General features: G+C 53.7%; 1 protein-coding gene across 2 annotated transcripts; it reads left to right on the top strand.

The window, feature by feature from the left end:
- The first annotated feature begins 478 nt into the window (after nucleotides 1–478).
- LOC122363635 (protein pellino-like) lies at nucleotides 479–18501 on the top strand. 2 transcript variants are annotated; one of them, XM_043333139.1, is made up of 10 exons: nucleotides 479–652; nucleotides 2055–2123; nucleotides 3561–3671; nucleotides 4358–4487; nucleotides 11981–12082; nucleotides 13670–13870; nucleotides 14275–14463; nucleotides 15300–15458; nucleotides 16816–16974; nucleotides 17595–18501. In XM_043333139.1, exons 2-10 carry the CDS (start codon nucleotides 2101–2103, stop codon nucleotides 17835–17837), a joined length of 1317 nt encoding a protein of 438 aa, XP_043189074.1. In that variant the 5' UTR covers nucleotides 479–652; nucleotides 2055–2100; the 3' UTR covers nucleotides 17838–18501. The 2 variants fall into 2 exon arrangements, with proteins under 2 accessions (XP_043189074.1, XP_043189075.1); XM_043333140.1 differs by having other exon boundaries at nucleotides 516–562.
- Nucleotides 18502–19496: the final 995 nt, after the last annotated feature.

Genomic DNA, 19496 nt, shown 5'->3' with positions numbered 1-19496 from the left:
GGAGCTTGGAGGAGGTTGGAGGAGCGACGGGAACAGACCCTTCACAAATGTCTCCTTAGCCATCAACTCTTTTCAGCTGATTGTCGTCAAGGTCGCGCGATTCTGGCCGTATGATATATTATTTGTTTAAGAAAAATTAGGAAAAAAGATAAAAAAGGTTATTTTTTAAAGAAATTTACAACCTGAAAAGAAAAAAAGGAAAGTAATTGAAAGAAAATTCTTAAACAAATTATAATTTTTCACTTTTGTCTCTAAACGTTGTGATACCCTGAAATGATTTCACGACAGTGCTTATTACAAGCTGTGATTGGATATCATTTCCATGTAATTATTACATTTGCAAGACATTTTGAAAAGCTTTTACAACTTTGAATGTGCAAATCTTACTTCAAATATCATTTATGATGAAAACACAATCAGCTGGTATTCAGCCTTGAAACTAGTCAGCTGTCATAATAGATCGCTGCAGTGACTTGCTATTGAAAAGACTGGCGACGGCTCAACCAGCTGAAAGCGTAGATGCTGTGCAATGCCCGGAGAGTGTGAGGTTTGGGGTTGTGAGGTAATAGAGTCAGTGATTGCCAACGGCTAAAATCAATTTTGTGTTATTAATCGGTGCCGAATCCATATTATCCATTATACCCTGCACAAGGTGTGTATTAAAAGGTGTTATATCCTTGCATACCAGTGGTGTGTCTGTGCTTTGTTTTCATTATTGTGACATTCATCAGTGTGAGTTTTCTTTGTTCAAAGAATGGCAGTGCAGCCCATAAAGTGCATCATGACCTTAAAATAATGATATGATATAGGTATGTTAAGATATCAGCACGGTCACCACAGTCAACACTCCACAGGGTGCTAACATCCGTCATTCAGCATAATGAAGTACCTAACTAGTGATAGTGATTTATCATGAAAGTGGGGGCATTGGCATAGTGGAAAAAGTAATCATCTGTTCATCCTGCTCTTACTGCAAGTGTTCTGAATGCATCCTGATTCTCTGCATTGCAACTTAACTTGGTTTGGTGTGGTGTCTGATTGGTATTGGTACCTACCTATCACTATCGCATGCAGATACCATACATTGCATCATTGCAGTTGCTTTTCACTTATGTTGTGAGTTAAGTCCATGATGTCTGACATTTATGGAGAAGACAGAGACTCCTATGATGCCTGAATCCTAATTTGAGATCTTAAAATACCATTGTTTTTGGCAGAAATTCATAGAAACATTCTCTATATACTGCTTATAGAGGCAAGATATTCTTAGCCAGTGATATTAATTGCTCATGGGGTGTCCATACTCATCTCCCTCAGGTATCTGATGAGGGCAGAGCAGAGTTGATCCCCATAGGAATCAGGCCTCAGGGTACATGTGGAGTAGGATCCAGGACCATCCAGGGTGTAAATAAAGTTTGGATCCATCCAGCATATTTGTGCAGTGCAGATCCTTGTGGTACATGTGGAGTAGGATCCAGGACCATCCAGGGTGTAAATTAAGTATGGTTCCATCCAGGGTAGGTACTTATTTTAGAGTGGGGGTCAATCCAGGGTATTTGTTGAAGGTGGATCCTCCCAGGGTATCTATGAAGTGTGGATCCATCCCAAGCATGTATTTTGAAGTGTGGTGTGCATCAATTCATGCTATGTTTGAAGTGTAGATACATAAAACCAGGGTGTATGTAGAGTGGGGATACCTCCTGGATATTTATGAAGTGTGGATCCCCCCAGAATCTAGCTAGGGTATATGTGGAGTGGGGATCTATCCAGGACCCACTCAGTATGAAGTACCCACTCACTGTCAGGCCCACTCTCTCACTTAACTCTCATTGTTGTCACTGTTGAAAGTTTAACTCTGTTCTGGCTGTTGAAAGTATAACTCTCCCTGTTCATTTGCCACTGTTGAAGATGCAACTCTGGCTATTACTACTGTATTCCATGCAGGTGACTACTGCACCTCTGCACTATTGAAGGTTTCTGGACCAGTAGTGAGTGAACCCTATGTATCTGACACTGTATGGACCTGTAACCCCTCTCTACTGTCACTTTTGCAGGGGACAGTCGCTGGACCGGCAGTGACCCCTATGTATCCGACACTGTATGGACGTCGGCATGCCAGAACAGTGAGTATACCACCGCAGTAGGTACGACCGCGGACCGCCGCCGGGCGACTGTGGGCACACGTCCTGTATGTATGTATGCATGTATGTATTGACATCACAAGCCTTCCACATACACAGCGTGGCGATTACGGCTTGTTCTGTACGGTACTGTACGGCTTGTCCTGTTCTGTCTTGTTGTCTAACGCTCTGACCACAACGCAGGCTAGGCACGTTTGTAAGCCCCAGTTCCACACCAAATACCAATGAGGACTTTGTTTGAGTGTGCCGTCAGATCAAATCATCCCAACGCCAGGACGCGGGTTGGAATGTCGCTTGCCCCCTCCCCCCCCCAACGCTCTCCTTGTCGAAATGATATTGTTCCGGCCAGGGGAATGCGATGTCGTTTAATGTTTTGAACGGTTCCGGATCCCAGTATATTTTAACGGTTCCAGCTGGGAGTCGAATGTACCGGCTCCGCAATGCTGGTCGAGGTCCTGGTGTTTGGCAGTCTGAGATATCGCTCCGCCATCCGTGGCCGCTATGTGGCCCGAAGCCTTTCAGCGGCGTACAGCTGGCTTCCTCCCGTCGGTGACCAGACAATGCCATGGTTTTTGCCGTGAAACGCCTTTGAATTGGGTTTCTCGGGGGTCGCTGTAGGTCAGTTTCGCCTACTCCTGCTCTCTGCCAGAGAAGGCGAAATCACCAGCGCTAGAAAACGCCACCCAGTATTTGAGGGCGCAGGGAATTTAAACCTCAGCTGGATATGATTTTGGATATATTTTTACCCCGTTATCAACCTTGCACACGGTATACGTCGTTTCTTTATCGAATGTCGAATCCGATCGTCGCCGATCGCATCAGTGTCTGCAGTCCATAGAACCTACGTCGCCGTCTTGTTTAGCACCACTTTGAATGTCGGCGGACCACTCAGCTGTGGCCGGTGGGATGCACGCGAACCTTCCGAAGCCGGGCCGCGCAGTGTTTTTAGTCGCGTTGTTTGGCTTCACGGGTCCGCCTCTGGAGCCCTACGTTCCGTCTTCCGTTCTAGCGTCGTCTGCCTCAATCACAGCTGAGTTACTGTTCATCTGGTGCGGTTGGTTTTACCTGGGATGGTTTGCGACTGCCGTAGTTACCAGTTGTTGTGCTAATGTCCGTTAATGTAGGCTATGATGTGTTCAGCGTATTTTGTCTGCTATATTTTACTAATATAGTTATTTCGTTTTCAGTTGAGTCCTGTGCACCTCAATACTGATATACTCCAGTTCAGTGTGCCTGTGATCAGCTTACCCATGTCCCGTGTACCTTTGACTGATAACTTCAGCCGATGTGTAACTGCGACATTTTTATGTCGGTGCCCATGCCCCAGCACAGCTTCCGTTCCCACCTGTGTACCCCTAGTACTATTGTGTGACCGATATACGCCGAGTCGGCACCTGTTCTGACGGTGCGCCGTTGCAGCGGTCCGGACACTGAGCCGCCCGAGGGCGTCCCGTCGGGCCCGGCGCAGGATCAGGTGGTCACCCCGCGGCCGCCGGCCGGCCACCGCTACGGCGAGCTCGTCATACTCGGGTGAGTCACACTGGGAAGCTAAAGACCCCACTGGGCACCAGGTACAGTAAATAATATGTAGTTGTGGGTCATTGAGGGTCGTCCGCAGTAAAGGCTGCAGTGTACGGTGCGAGTCATGTGGATACAGATAGTCATGGGTCGTCTGCCGGGTAGAGGCTGCAGTGTGGTGCGAGATAGTCGGCATTATGGATAGTCCCTAGCCGTCCGTCCGTCCGTCCGCGGTAGAGGCCGCAGTGTGGTGTATGTATACGAATTCGTTCATCATTGGCCGTCCGCCCGCGGTAAAGGCTGCGCCGGCCGTCCTATCTGCGCGGGCACGGAGGCTGCGGCCGGAACTGCCGCCAGAACTTCCTGCCGGCCGGCTCAGCGGAGCACGGCTTTCCTCCCGGCCGACGGTCCGTTTTTCCCTGGTCCCTGACCCCAGAGCGGCTGTGTTTAGCTGTGTGCACCGGAGACGCCTGAGAGCGGCTGTGAGAGCGCCTCAGAGCGGCTGTGAGTGACAGCGCGCCGGAAAACTCCCGACCGACACCGAGCTGCGTCCAAGCGGCCCGGCCGGGTGTGCGTGCGTATGTGCGTGTTACGCTCATACTGCGAATGAGTTGCGAGTTACGCTAGTGTTGCGTGTGTGCTACGTGCTTGTGCACATGTGCACGTGATGGTGACGTCTGTGCGCTCGCCGCCGGCAGGTACAATGGCATCGTGGCTCATGGCGACAAGGACCGTCGGCCGTCCAAGTTCCTGCTGCATAAGCGGGTGGCCGCCAATGGAGTCAAGCCGGCCCGCTACTACGAGGTCAAGCAGCCACAGATGTCCCAGGTGAGCCGGCTGCTGGGACCACGGGGAGGCAGCAGCGAAACGCTGCCACACCGGCAGTCTAGGCCGATATGTCGATATATATGTACCAGCAGTGAGACTCCGCCACCCTGGCAGTCCAGGCCGATATAATATCGACCCATACCAGCAGTGATACTCTGGCCGCCCGGCGTTCAGGGCCGATATAATGTCGACACATACGTGCAATTAGACTCTGGCCGCCCGGCGTTCAGGAGCACAACGGGTACAGAGGATCGCTCGGTGAGCTGCTTGTGGGACCGGTACTCATTGCTGGCTAATCCGAGTTGCGCAATATTTCTCTAAGATACATCTTAATATTTCTCTAAGATACATCTTAGAGAAATATTGCGCAACTCGGATTAGCCAGCACTGAGCACCGGCCCCACAAGCAGCTCACCGAGCGATCCTCTGTACCCGTTGGGCTCCTGAACGCCGGGCGGCCAGAGTCTAATTGCACGTATGTGTCGACATTATATCGGCCCTGATCGCGGGGGTTAAAGTTATATTGGGAGACGCTTAAGTATTTTTTTTTTTGCGCCAGCCCACCGCTGAATCTACTATACTATTTGTGAAATGAAACTCTGTATGTGTTTCTGTGTGTTTGCACCGTGCAGAGGGGTGCTTTGACGCCGTGCACAGGTCAAACGGTGCGGTCGATTGGGCTGAAATTTTCGCAGGGTGTTGATGACGTCACGCGCACGTGCAGTGTCGTGTTTCGTGTCCCAGGGGGTGGATGGTTCGCACGTGGCACGCGCTGGAAAAAGGTGCATTTTCTCCAAATTTTGCTCGAATCTCAAGGCATCGGCAGCCGGGTTCAATGGACTTTGCAACTAAAATGCATGGCAAGCGGCGGCGGGTGCCTCTCATTTACGGATTGGCAGCTTATTTATTTTGATAAACAGAGGCGAATGAATATGTTGATTTTCGTTAAATTAAGACAGTTTTCAATGCGCTTAACCGAATGCACCACGTTTACCACAATGCGTCACATTTGTCTCAGGGCGTCATTTTTGCCGCAAATTGCACAACGTTGTCAAATATGGTCCGATAAAGGTGCAATTCGGTGGAAGGAAGCATGGCAAAACGACAGGAATAAATGCACCACTTTTGTCGCAATGCACCACATTTGTCACAAGGCGCCATTTCAACCAAATACGATGAAGAATAATGGAATGACAAGAGTAGGAGAAGGGTTAGGAACTCTTTTTTTAGTTTATCAGTTAATCTGATAGTCTGTGACCTCACATGACCCAGTGGTAGTGGTAGGTGTAGTGGTAGTGGTAGTGGTAGTGGTAGTGGTAGTGGTAGTGGTAGTGGTAGTGGTAGTGGTAGTAGTAGTGGTAGTAGTATTGGTAGGGGTAGTGGTAGGGGTAGTGGTAGGGGTAGTGGTAGGGGTAGTGGTAGGGGTAGTAGTGGTAGGGGTAGTAGTAGGGGTAGTAGTAGTGGTAGGGGTAGTAGTAGGGGTAGTGGTAGGGGTAGGGGTAGGGGTAGGGGTAGGGGTAGGGGTAGTGGTAGGGGTAGTGTTAGCGGTAGTGGTAGGAGTAGTGGTATGGGTAGAAATAGTAGAAGTATGGCCCAGGCCGATCCAATATGACGTGGTGACCTATACGACCTGGCCTGACCGAAGGTGACGTGGCTTGACCCAATGTGACCAATGATGACCAACTTGGCCTGACTTGACCCCGTATGACCCAAATTTCATCCAGCTAAGCCCTCAGAATAGTTATTACGTTCAAAATTTTCCACTGCACGTTTCCGTCCATATCTCTGCTTCCAAACGACAGATCAATTTAAATCCAATACCATTCGAAAGCAAATTGGATGCGCCGCATTTTATTACTACGCCGCGAAGCAAGTGGCGCAGCCGCTTGTCTACTATACTATTTGTAGAATGAAACTCTGTGTTTCTGTCTGTTTGCACCGTGCAGAGGGGTGCTTTGACGCCGTGCACAGGTCAAACGGTGCGGTCGAGGGGGGTGAAATTTTCGCAGGGTGTTGATGACGTCACGGGCACGTGCAGTGTCGAGGTTCGAGTCCCGGGGGGTGGATGGTTCGCACGTGGCACGCGCTGGAAAAGTGCGTATTTCTTTTAAATTTTGCTCGGTCTTCAAGGCATCGGCAGCCGAGTTCAATGGACTTTGACAATAAAATGCATGACGATCGGCGGCGGGTGCCTCTCATTTGCAGATTGGCAGCTTATTTATTTTGATAAGCAGAGGCGAATGAAGGTGTTGATTTTCGGTAAATAAAGACAGCTTTTAATGCGCTTAACCGAATGCACCACGTTTGCCGTAGTGCGCCACATTTGTCACGAAGTGCCATTTTTGCCGCAAAATCGCACAACTTTGTCAAATATGGTCCGATAAAGGTGCAATTCGGTGGAAGGATGTATGGCAGAACGGCAATTACAAATGCATCACTTTTGTCGCAATGCGCCACATTTGTCACAAGGCGCCGTTTCCACCAAATACGATTGAGAATAATGGAATTACACGAGTAGGAGCACGGTTAGGAACTCTTTTTTTAGTTTATCTGAAAGTCTGTGACCTCACATGACCCAGTGGTAGTGGTAGGTGTATCTATACTACTATTTGAACAGGATCCATCTGTCTGTCTGTCTGTTTGTCCGCCACGCTGTGTAGTGGGTTCAATTTAGCCGGCCTACAGGGCAGACGGTACGGCGCAGGGGGCTGAAATTTGCACACCTTATAGGTGACAGAGCGCGTCAGCGCCTTTTCTAGGTTCCGACTCGCTGGGGTGCACGGTTGGCACGTGGCGGGCGCCGGAAGAACGCCAATGAAATTTTGATCGGTTCGTAGATCTTCATTGAGAGCCGGGGTCGACAAACTTTGTAAACTAAATGCATGCCGATCGGCGGCGGGTGCCTCACATTGGCGGATGGGCAAGTTTTTAATTTGAATAAAAATGGGGCGAGAGAATGTGTTGATTTTCTTTCAATGGGAACAGTTTGCGATACGAGTACACAAATGCACCGTGTTTGCCGCAATGCGCCACATTTGTCTCAGGGCGTCATTTTTGCCGCAAATCGCACAGTTTTGTCAAATATGGTCTGTTAAAGTTGCAATTTGGTGCAAAGATGCATGCTCAATCACCGGGTGAAAATGCGCCACGTTTGCCGCAATGCGCCACATTTGTCACAATGCGCCATTTCCGACAAATACGATTAAGCGTAATGGAATGGCACGAATAGGGGCAGGGCTGGGAACACTTTAAGTCTGATATTTTAGTACTGATTGGATCCAATTATTCTGTGACCTGACATGACCCAGCTGTGTTGGTAGGGGTAGTGGTAGGGGTAGTGGTAGGGGTAGTGGTAGGGGTAGGGTAGTGGTAGGGGTAGGGGTAGGGGTAGTGGTAGGGGTAGGTGTAGTGGTAGTGGTAGGGGTAGTGGTAGTAGTAGGGGTAGTAGTAGGGGTAGTGGTAGGGGTAGTGGTAGGGGTAGTGGTAGGGGTAGGAGTATGGGTAGTAATAGTGGTAGGGGTAGTGGTAGGGGTAGGGGTAGGGGTAGTGGTAGTGGTAGAGGTAGTGGTAGTGGTAGGGGTAGGGGTAGTGGTGGAGGCAAAAGCAGAACAGTGGCCCGGGCTGATCCCAGCGGACGAGAGGTGACCTATGTGACCTGGCCTGACCCAAAGTGACCGGGGCTGACCCCTTTGACCCGCCTTGACCCCGTATCACCCAAATTTCATCCAACAAAGCCTTCAGAACAGTTCTTTTTAAAGTCTTTTCACATTTCCGTCCATATCTATGCTTCTAGACGACACATCGACATGAATCAAACACCATTCGAAAGCAAATTGGCTGGTGCCGCAAATTTTTCTACCACGCAGCAAAGCAAGTGGCGCAGCCGCTTGTCTAAATACTATTTGAGTAGCTTTGCGGGTTTTTTGAAGCGTTCAGTTTTTGCAGCGAGGTTTTTCTCTTGGGGCTTGCGAGATAGGACGTGACAGACGCATTCACTCAGCATTACCGTGACAGACGTCCTACGGCACGAGGAGAATCTTCTGGGGCTCCGTCAGCTACGCAGAAAGGACCAGACGTGCAGGTTAGTAGAAACGAGTGTGGCTGAAATAAAGCCGTATGACCATGTCCGATGTGATGGAATCAAACGAGACGATTTTTAAAAATTGTTTGCCACCGTCGAAAACACGAAAAATTCAAATCTCCCTCTTCCCCCCCTCTCTCGATTTGGTAGCTACTACGTTGGTATATACTAGGTTGCGAAAAAAAAGTACAAGAAATACATATATTTTGCCTAGCTTAACTCTTTTATTCAAATCAACAAAGTAATTCTAAAACATCTGTAAAGAAGAAATGGCGCCATACATGATACTTTTCAATTTAGCAAAATCCATACCAGAATTCATCCCAAGTCTATATTACTATTTGAGGAGGGTGCGTCTGTCCGTTACCGAGGGCCCGACTTGGTGGTGCTTTGCGTGGACTACAGGCAAGACCGTTGCACCTAGCCCGGTGAAATTTGCACAACTTATAGATCAAGGATGCGCGACGTGCCTTTGAGGGGTCTCAGCTCGATCGGATTGATAGGGAACGCGTGGCGCGTGCTCAAAAAGTGCAAATTCGCGTCATAGACTTTACATGTATAAGTCGGCGTGCGAAATCGGGCGAAAACGGCTAATTTTGTCCGACACGGGTCCAGTACCCGTGCAATATCTTGGTGACCAGGGGTCCGATCGGCACGGAGAAAACAGCATCGTGTAGATAATTGAGTGTGCTGTCGAATGGTGTACGATGCAGAGGCTGGCACGTGCCAAGTGCACCCGTGAGGGCACTTTTGTTGAAAAAATGCGGTTTTTGACGGATTTTGGAATTGATTTTATTTTTAGGTGACCGTTAAACAGAGCGAGTTGAAACAAAGCCTGTTGGCAAGAGAAATCTACCGCCTCTCAGGGGAAAATTGTGAATAGCTAATTGATCGATGCCAAGGTGGTACAAATCACGGGAGAAAATGGTGTTTGTCGATGATGTGCCACTTTATTATTCACACGGGTTTTGCTGTATAACCTGATACGTTTGGCAGTTGAAAATGGTACCGTTGGAAAGAGCATTCAATTCTGTCCAAGGCTCAATCTTCATTTTTACATTATAAGCAACAGTATTCTTAAAAATGTAAATGTTCCAAACCATTACATTGTCATTTTTAGCGAAATTCATCGATGGCCCTCAAAAGACTTCACGCAGTTTTCGAATCATTCTTAAGTAGAACGCATGATAATACGACACGGGCACCTCGATGCGATGGATCTTTTTTGTTTCATGACAAAATGCTTGACCGTCAAAAAGCGATCGCACGAAATGGATACCAACCAAATCGACACAGGACCAACCCAACACCCACGGGTCAAAAATTACTCTTCCTCGCATTGCGGAGCACGCGGGTCACCCTAGTATTCACTGTTTTATTTAGTTACAAATGAAATAAACTAAATTAAACTGAACTGAGTTCGGCCGAGTGGCGATGTTACCGGTCCTGTTACTCGGTCCGTACTCCGTATCGGCCTCGGCGCCTGCGTCACAGACGGTGTGACGTCAGACGGGTCTCTGGTCTCAATTGGTGGGGCGGTAGGTGCCACTCTCAGCTGACGCGGCCCGTGCCACAATCAGCTGGCACGGCCCGTGCCACAATCAGCCGTCGCGGTCCGTACGGCCCGTGCCGTCTCAGCTGACACTGTCAGTCAGCTGACGCGGCCCGTGCCACAATCAGCTGACGCGGCCCGTGCCGCTCTCAGCCGACACTGTCAGCTGACGCGGCCCGTGACCTGCCGAGTCGCTGTGCTAAGGGGCCCCGGTAGACCGAGTCCAGGGTATATTGAATGAAGGTCGAGTCGTCCGCCAGCCACCCATCTGCGGCTGCAGGGCCGGCGCCACCCCTTCAGCGCTGTTACTGGTGGCTAACCGGATCGGACGACCCACCCGTCCGCGACCGTGACCACATCGGGGCCGATAGCGCGCCGTGACGTCACGACGATAGAGACGCGAGCCGCCGATACCGACGGACTACCGTCAGCGCGGAGAGGTGCCGCGTCAGCCTGAGAGCTGCTCGAGCTGCCCGGATCGAGACCCATTGTAACCGCTCACAACAGGTCACAGAGAGGTGTTATCGGAGTAGCCCAGTCTGAGCCTCGGGACGATACACTACTGGGTTCATTGTTTGCTGTTTATCATACACGCCATAAATGATAGGCTTGATATACGACTTAGTGCAAAGATGTGGGCTAATCACAAACGCCTCGTCAACAAAACAATACGAAAACAGAATACTAACGGAAAACACTCAATAGGCCATGTGCGCCATACCGCCACTATGCCACATTTCCCTGGCCTCCAGCACAATCTATACTCCTGCAGGCTGATGACGCCACTGATCTTGTAAGATAATGACGCAACTGTCCGCCGAAGTCCATCACTCGTCACGGGTGCGGCGCCGTACCGTCACGGCCGGGGCGCCCCGCCAGCTCTCCCCACGGGCTCCGTCGCGTTCTGACGGCGGCCGGCCGTGCCGTCATGCGCTGGTATTGGGGCGACTGGCGGCGGTACGTGAGTGACTGGTCGGCGGGCGGCCGCAGAGCAGGGCAGGGCCCGCCTCAGGAGGACTGCACCCCTGGCTGCCCGGTCCCCGTGGCAGCGCCCGCACCTCACCACAGCAGCTGACAGGGTGGGGTTGTGACTTATTGACCCATTTCAGTACGTGGCGGACAGTGATCGGTATTGTTGTTGTTGTTGTATTGCACGATTAGCTGGCTTGTGGCCGGTGCATTGCTGTGTGACTGCTGTCCAGTTTATTGATGGTTACGGCGTGTGGCTGTAGCTGACGACCCGCGGCGGTCACGGCGCCGTGCGCCTGTGTCAGTTGCGACTGTATCAGTCAGTGGCGGTATTTCACGGCGCCGTGCGACTGTGCCAGTGGCGGTATGTTGCGGCGCCACGGCGACATTTGTGACTTTAGACGTGACTCAGACAGCCGGGCCCCGCAGCTGCCGGTCGGTCACCGGTGTCCACGGACCGTGAATCAGCCGTGTCTGTCTGTGTCGTCGGTGAACTTTGTAACACCGTTCAGGTGTTTGTGTCAGTCCCTCCATTGACACAGTGTTGTGTGTGTGTCAGTCCCTCTAATGTTGCGGTGTCAGTATCTGTAATGACACGATGTCAGTTGTGTTAGCTATTAATCAGTTCCTCCAACGACGATGTGCCGTTTTTGTCACTCCTTTCGATGACATGAAGTCGCATGTGTCAGTCCCACCGATAACACGGTGCCGTATGTGTCAGGCCTTTCGTTGACACTGTGACAATGCCAGTCTGTTCAGTCGCTCCCATGATACTATCTTGTGTGTGTTAGTTATCCGATCACACTGTGCCCGTATACACGTGTACCAGTCCCTCTGTACCCTCGTTTCGTGTCACCCCTCTGAATACACCCTCTCGCCGTCCGGTTGCAGGCCGTGCGGGACCGGTGTCAGCACAGCGTCTCGTACACACTCTCCAGGCACAAGGCCATCATCGTCGAGTACGCGCCCGATCCGGACACCGACCTGTTTCAGGTGAGACAGCGCGGCTGTCAGCGGCACGAACGGGTACGGAGTGGATACCATACGGATACTGAACGGAGACTGTTCGATCTCTGACCCTGATACTGCTCGATACTTCTCGTCCCTCGACCTGGATCCTGAGTGATTTCTGACTCGGATACTGATTTATCCCTGATCCGAATGATGCTGTGTTAATCATGTATGTATATTCCTCGGATGTCTATCCGTAGGTTTGGATCAATTAATGATTAAGGTTTGTCCGAATATTGTCCGGACACTGTCCTGGATACTGCCCGAATGCTTCACGGATACCGTTCGATCCGTATTAGACTCCGACAAATGGGTCCAGGTCCGGAGCGTGCTAACCCGATCTCGGGGTGTGACCGAGCCGGTGAGCCGCAGCCCCGGCCCCTGAACACGAGTCGTCGGTCTCGGGTGTCGCTCCGACCGGCGGCTCAGCTGGGGGGTGATGACGGCTGCTCACCGGTGCCGGGCGGCTCTGGTGGCAGGGGGGGGCGTCTCTGAGGGAGGGGGGGGGGGGACTGACGGCCCGGCACGGGTGGCGGCGCCGGACAGGTGCCGCCGGCCCCGTGTACCGGGCGGCGCGGCACTACCCTGTCAACGGGCTCAGCCCCGGCGACTCTCTAGGGTGTCTGCCCAGACCAATGTCTCCCCCTGATTCCTATCATCCTTCCGGCCCTGAAATGGTCTCTTCAGACCGGAAGGGCGTAACCCAACAAAACAAACAAACTACCTTGTCAGCCGGTACCACCCTGTGTCCTGACCCGGTCACACGGTCCCTCCGTCTCCGGCCGGCGCCGCCCGCCGCAGCACCGTTCGGGTGTCACATTACACCGGCGGCACCCCAGTCAGTCGGCCGAGTCCATTTGTCCGTGATGGAATTGACTGAATCGCAGTAGCACAGGGGTCCTTGAGTGTCACGCAGGCTCCGTTGTTTTCTGCAGCGCGCTAAATAGGAACGGATCCGCGTGGCTGTGTTTTTGTCCGCGTCTCGTTTTTGCAATGTTTGAGCGTTAGGGAACTTATTTGACCCCAATGCGTCTATCGGTGGCAGCAGGCTATACCACTGGTATTAAAGTACCAGACTAGCCCTCTGTCTGTAACTTATGACGGGTGACTAACCTGTACTAACCTCACAAAGTGTGTACGGCTGAACTTGCCTGCGTTACTGGCAACACTCTTATATGCCACCCCGTTTACCCCTGCCCTAGCGAGCAGAACCTCAACATAGCCCGTGATGCGTATTACTCCGTGCGGTGTTCCCTCCATGTGACTTCCGCCTGGCCCATGTCACCTTCACCTATCCCGGGTGCGGGATGGCTCCATGTGACGTTCGCCTATCTCTCCGACTGTACTTCGAGCCTTTCTGACATTCATCAGACTCTTATGGACCGCTGTCCGTCTGACTGCGGGCCACCTGTTGGTCTTTATGACTGGTATCCTCTGACCGTCCGTCTGACTGCCGTCTGTCTGACCGCCAGCCATCTGACCGCTGTACCTCCGGCCGCTGTACCTCGAACCGCTGTCCGTCTGACCGTCTATCTGCCCATCTGACCATCCGCCTGTCCGCTGTCTCAGGTGGGCCGGTCGTCCGAGTCGCCGATCGACTTTGTCGTGCTGGACACCATCCCGGGCGTGAAGGCGGAGGACACGCGCGACAGCAAGGTGGTCCACAGCACCATCAGCAGGTTCGCCTGCCGGCTGCTCGTCAACCGAGCCACCATGCGCGCCAACGTATACGCCGCCGGGTTCGACTCGTCGCGAAATATCTTCCTCGGGGTGAGTGGGCTGGGGAGATAGCCCGGGGGTCGGCTGAGGCCGCCTCCGGTTTAGTGGGAGGGTATCGGTCTGCTGTGACCTGCTTGTGCTGCTTGTGTTGTGAGACAGGTTGTTTAACGATTGAGTCACTGCTCAATCGAGCACCTACTCCAGACCTAGATCAGCACGACTTCCATCAGGTTAGCCCAGTCAGCGACTCGAATGTAGTCCCAATGACAGCCTCAGACGGTTTTTATGGTAGTCCATGGACCTCTGCAGTCTGCGTACCGTTAAACAGAGGTTACGGCTAGTCGCAACTCCACCCTGGCACCCGCAGTGTTTTAACTCTGCCGTGTCCAGTCGCTCAACACTAGCGTCCCCAGCACCCCAGCCTCACTTGACTCATCACGTCCTCCTTCTCCCAGGAGAAGGCGACCAAGTGGGAGACGGACGGCATCATCGACGGCCTCACCACCAACGGCATCCTGCTGATGCACCCGCAGGGCGCGTTCTGCGGCGGCCGCGGCCGGCCCGGCGCCTGGATGGAGGTCTCGGTCGGCGGCGGCATGTACGGCCTGCGCGCCACCCGCTCCGCCGCGCAGAAGGGGCTCAAGGTACGGTATTCTGGAGAGGGGAGGGGCACCGTTCCACTGTACAGAAGGGGCTCAAGGTACGATTTAATGGGGAGTGGAGGGGCACCGTTCCACTGTACAGAAGGGGCTCAAGGTATGCTATGATGGGGAGGGATACCGCTCCGCCGCGCAGAAGGGGCTCAAGGTACGATTTAATGGGGAGTGGAGGCGCACCGTTCCACTGTACAGAAGGGACTCCAGGTACGGTACAATGGGGAGGTGAGGGTACCGCTCCGCCGCGCAGAAGGGGCTCAAGGTACGGTACACTGGAGAGGGGAGGGGCACCGTTCCACTGTACAGAAGGGACTCCAGGTACGGTACAATGGGGAGGGGAGAGTACCGCTCCGCCGCGCAGAAGGGGCTCAAGGTACGGTATACTGGAGAGGGGAGGGGGCACCGTTCCACTGTACAGAAGGGGCTCAAGGTATGGTACAATGGGAGAGGGGAGGGTTCGCACTTCGCTCCGCCGCGCAGAAGGGGCTCGAGGTACGGTATACTGGAGAGGGGAGGGGGCACGCCTCAAGGACGTGCGGCACGCTGGGTGGAGGAGATGAAAGGAGTCTTCTAGCAGGGACTAGTCTGGATCCCACACAACATTAGGAGTGGGAGGGGTACCGCAGTCCGCCTTATCCCGACCTTAGAAATAAATATGCTGCAGAGGTGCTGGGGAGGCTCGTCTTACGTTTACGTTTATACACTCTGCTCAGGCTAAATTTAATAGTCATACACCTAGCTCTGGGTTTGGACAAGACATCCATCCGTCTGTATGAAGTGTGTGCAGTGTTTGTCTTCTGACTGCGGTCTGTTGACACGGACAGATGGAGGACCAGACGAGCGAGCTGCAGGACGGCACGCTGGTGGACCTGTGCGGCGCCACGCTGCTGTGGCGCTCGGCCGAGGGTCTCAGTCGGTCACCGACCAAACACGACCTGGAGCGGATGGTGGATCAGCTCAACGCCGGCCGACCGCAGTGTCCGGTCAGTGAAGGGGACGGTGTGCGGTCCCCAGTGTCCGGTCAGTGAAGGGGACGGTGTGCGGTCCCCAGTGTCCGGTCAGTGAAGGGGACGGTGTGCGGTCCCCAGTGTCCGGTCAGTGAAGGGGACGGTGTGCGGTCCCCAGTGTCCGGTCAGTGAAGGGGACGGTGGGCGGTTCCCAGTGTCCGGTCAGTGCGGGGACGGTGGACAGTTCCCTGTGCCAGTGAGCGATCCCCAGTGTCCGAGGGCGGTCCCCAGTATCAGCAGACGATAGGCAGTGTCCCAGTCTCCGGTCAGTGGGTATTTGCCAGTGGGCGGCGGGCGGTCCCGCAGCGCTCGGTCAGTCAGCGGACGGTCACTGAGAATGTCCGGTCAGTGGGTGTCCGTGGGCGGCGGGTGGTCCCCAGCGCACAGTCAGGGGACGGTGGACGGTGGGCCCTCTGAGCTTTATCTGTGTCCCTCTCTGACTTCTAACTGTGCCCCTTCCCCTATGGCCGCTCTGAACAGTCTGTGACATAGCCGCTCTGATCGCTCTCTGGCCAGTGGCCGGCCCCTCTGACTGGTTACTGACTGGACGTCATGGCCACTCTCTGACTGTTGTCTGTGAGAGAGCCTATCTGTGACAGAGTCGCCCCCTCTGACCGCCGTATGACTGCTCCGCCCCCCTCTGACCGCCGTGTGACTGCTCCGCCCCCTCTGACCGCCGTGTGACTGCTCCGCCCCCTCTGACCGCCGTGTGACTGCTCCGCCCCCTCTGACCGCCGTGTTTGTTTGTTTGTTTGTTTGTCGTTTATTCATGATTATGGGCATGGACAATGGACAGAAATAAAGTTGAATTGGTGCAAAAGCATAAACTTATTACGAGGCACCTCTTCAACAAAACAAAACGAAACAGAGCATCACCGAAATAAACACACACACACACACCAGGTCCCACGCGCAACCCCGCCGCCCCGACAGACCTTGCGACCACTACAGCTGGACCACACGCGCTCCGCCAGCCTGCGGCCTCCTCCCTAACTTTGTACGGCGGCCCGTCTGGCCAGACCGGGACGGTGCCGTTCCATGGCATATGCCGTCCCGGCCCCGGGGAGAGCTGTGGGATACCTCCCCGGGCCGGGGAGATCTGGTGGATACCTCCCCGGCGCTCCAGACGGGCCGCGAGCCCCCGCCCGCACCCCCGGAAAATCATCTTTCCCGGGGTTGCCCCCTAACCACCGCCCGGGCGAGGGGAGCGCCGAGGCCGACCCGACCCGACAGGCCGGCGCCCTCTGTGTGACTGCTCCGCCCCCTCTGACCGCTGTCTGTGACAGAGCCGCCCCCTCTGACCGCTCGTTCTGACTGCTCCGCCGTCCGCCAGGTGGGTCTGAACACGCTGGTGATCCCGCGCAAGTCGGCGGCGCCCGCCACGGGTGACGGTGATCCGTGGGTGTACCTCAACTGTGGCCACGTGCAGGGCCGCCACCAGTGGGGCCACGAGCACGGCACCGACTCACTCACCTGCCCAATGTGCTTCAAGGTGAGCGAGCGCACCTTGGGTTCAAGGCTCAGTTCAAGGCACCTTCAAGGCTCAGACGCCGCCAAACAGTGCAGGCAGCTCATCATTTAGTCGACACAGCTCAGTTCGTTTTGTGTCAAATATCAACTATTTATGTGAACTTAAATCGTGCAAGCCTAGTTCGCCCCAGATGTGACTGTCTTTCTTTGAAAAACCGGTATCTGTGTGGCAAGACTGAGTCCATTTATTTGGTACCGTGCAGCAACTCCTGTGCGATGACATAAAGTCCAGTGTGCTGTCGAATGGTTGGTGTTGGACGCTTTCTGGATACTTATCTTCTTGAATCGTTCATGTACCAATGTTATGTTCCTTCTCGTTTTCTCGCTTTCGCTTGTCCGGACCGCTGTATGCGTCTGTGCAATGTGCATGTTTGCGTGTGTCTGTGTAGTAATTGTTTATTGCGTATTTGTCTGTCTGTATGAGGCGTCGTGTGTTTGGCTTTGTATCTGACATGTGTCTGTCTGTGTTGCTGTCCGGCTAATTCCCGCTCTGTATGTCTGTGTGACTACGACTGCCCGTCTAACCCTGTCAGTTGTGTCCGTCTGTGTGTCTGTCTAACCCTGTCCTGTATATCCCCACAGACGGGCTCCGTGGTGCGCCTCTGTATGGGCATGGAGCCGTGCTTCCATGTGGACTGCGAGCGGCCGACCCACGCGTTCAGTCCGTGCGGCCACATGGCCTCGGAGGCCACCGTGCGCTACTGGTCGGCCGTCATGATCCCGCACGGCACCAATGGCTTTCACTCCATGTGCCCGTTCTGCGCCACGCCGCTGAGCGCCGTCACGCCGCACGTGCGCCTCATCTTCCAGGACAACCTGGACTGAGCGGCGGCCGGCGGCGGCCACCCACAGCAGGACTTCTTGCCAGCGCCAGCCGACCGAGAGGGGTGAGCGCGGCGAGCACCACATGTGCCTGCGGCCGGCGCGCTGTGAGCGGGCCGCCGCGGCAGGACGGCCGGCGCGCGCGCCGCAGACTATTTTTAGATGACCATTGGCGTGGTGCGATCGCCCCGCGACTGGGGCGGTGTGTGATGAGCGCTCCGCTCCGGCCGGATCGGCCGAGAGCGGCATGTGCGGCGCCCAGCGCCCTGCAGTTCGTGGCCAGTGGCCGGCGGCCGGAGAGAGACGGGTGAGGCGCCGGCCGGCCGGCCCAGCCACCCAGAGGCTGCGGCCTCTCCCCGGCCCACCCACCGTGCGACCGCGGTGCACGGTACCAGTGAGCACCTCAGACTGTGTGTGTGAGTGTGTGCTGTTCATACGCTCCTAAGCTCGTGTGTATGTGTGTGTATTCGTGCGTGTGTGGCGGTGTGAGTCGCGCCCGGCTGGCGGGGCCTCAGCCGGCCGCTCGGAGCCGTCACCAGAACGGGGCGGACCGGGGACGGCGGCCGGGCCGCGCGACTCCCAGACAATGAGCCGCGCTAAACGAGCGGCATTTATCTGTACATGCTGATGCGAATAAACTGAAAACTGACTCAGCTCGGTTCATGAATGAGTGATTTCTGGATGCAGGGATGATAAGCTTAGTTTTTTTTAATCAACATTTTGAAAATTACTACGATGCTGCTTTGAACTTTTTAGGGATATAGATATCGCCTTCCGAGCCGTGCATTGCATGTATTGTTGTTTATACGAGCCCGGGTTGGAGTCGCTCTGGCGCTCGGTATTATGAGCCTTCTGGCGGGATGGGCTGCGGTTGGGAGCAGCCGCAGCTCAGCCAGCTGAAGCTAGTTGAGTGGGACAGGCCGTGTCTGGCTTTGAAGGGCACGTTAACCCGGCAGGCGGTGGGCCTCCCAGCCACCTTCCGCGCGGTGGGGGGGGGGGGGGCATTTTTTTGCCCCCCCTCGTATCTCCGAAACTACTGGACGGATCCGGAAAATTCAAACGGCGTTCGATAGCCCTGTCAAATCTTGTTAAAGGAAACCAAGTTTCATTGACCTCGGGGTCACCGATGACGTCACAGGTCAGGTCAAAGATGAAATGTTTCACCGTTCACGGGGCTTCTAGGGAAAGCGCTATAACACCGAGTAAAACGCATTTTGTCGAAAATCAGCGATAAGGCGTCAGTTGTCTAGTACATATGTTGCTATTAGAGGTCACTGGCATACCAGGTCAGGTCACAGGTCAGGTCACCAAAGGTCACCAAGGGTCACCACATGAACCCAACTTTACTAAGGTTGTGCGATGCATGTTTTATGGCCAGTTTTTCATTTCCAACTCAATGGTATTGGCTATTAGACCATCAGGTACGGTTTAGGTCACTTTCTGGTGGAGGTCAGGTCAAGGTCAGGTCAAAAAAGGTCAAATTTCAAACTTGATATTTTTGCATAAAATGGGTAACGATTCGATGCAGCTCGTCACGGGGAGTCTAATGGTAGTCTTTGTTTTGCGCTACGAGGTCTAGAATTGCTAAAAATTGAGTTTGAAAATTTGACGTCAACAATTTTGAACAGTTTTTTTTTCGCTATAACTTAGCCAAAAAAAGAG

This window comes from Amphibalanus amphitrite, unplaced genomic scaffold (assembly GCF_019059575.1).
Source record: "Amphibalanus amphitrite isolate SeventyFive unplaced genomic scaffold, NRLGWU_Aamphi_draft 000631F_arrow, whole genome shotgun sequence".
Classification (NCBI taxonomy): domain Eukaryota; kingdom Metazoa; phylum Arthropoda; class Thecostraca; order Balanomorpha; family Balanidae; genus Amphibalanus; species Amphibalanus amphitrite.
Note: the sequence above shows the minus strand (reverse complement) of the source record. Positions and strands in the feature narration are given on the sequence as shown.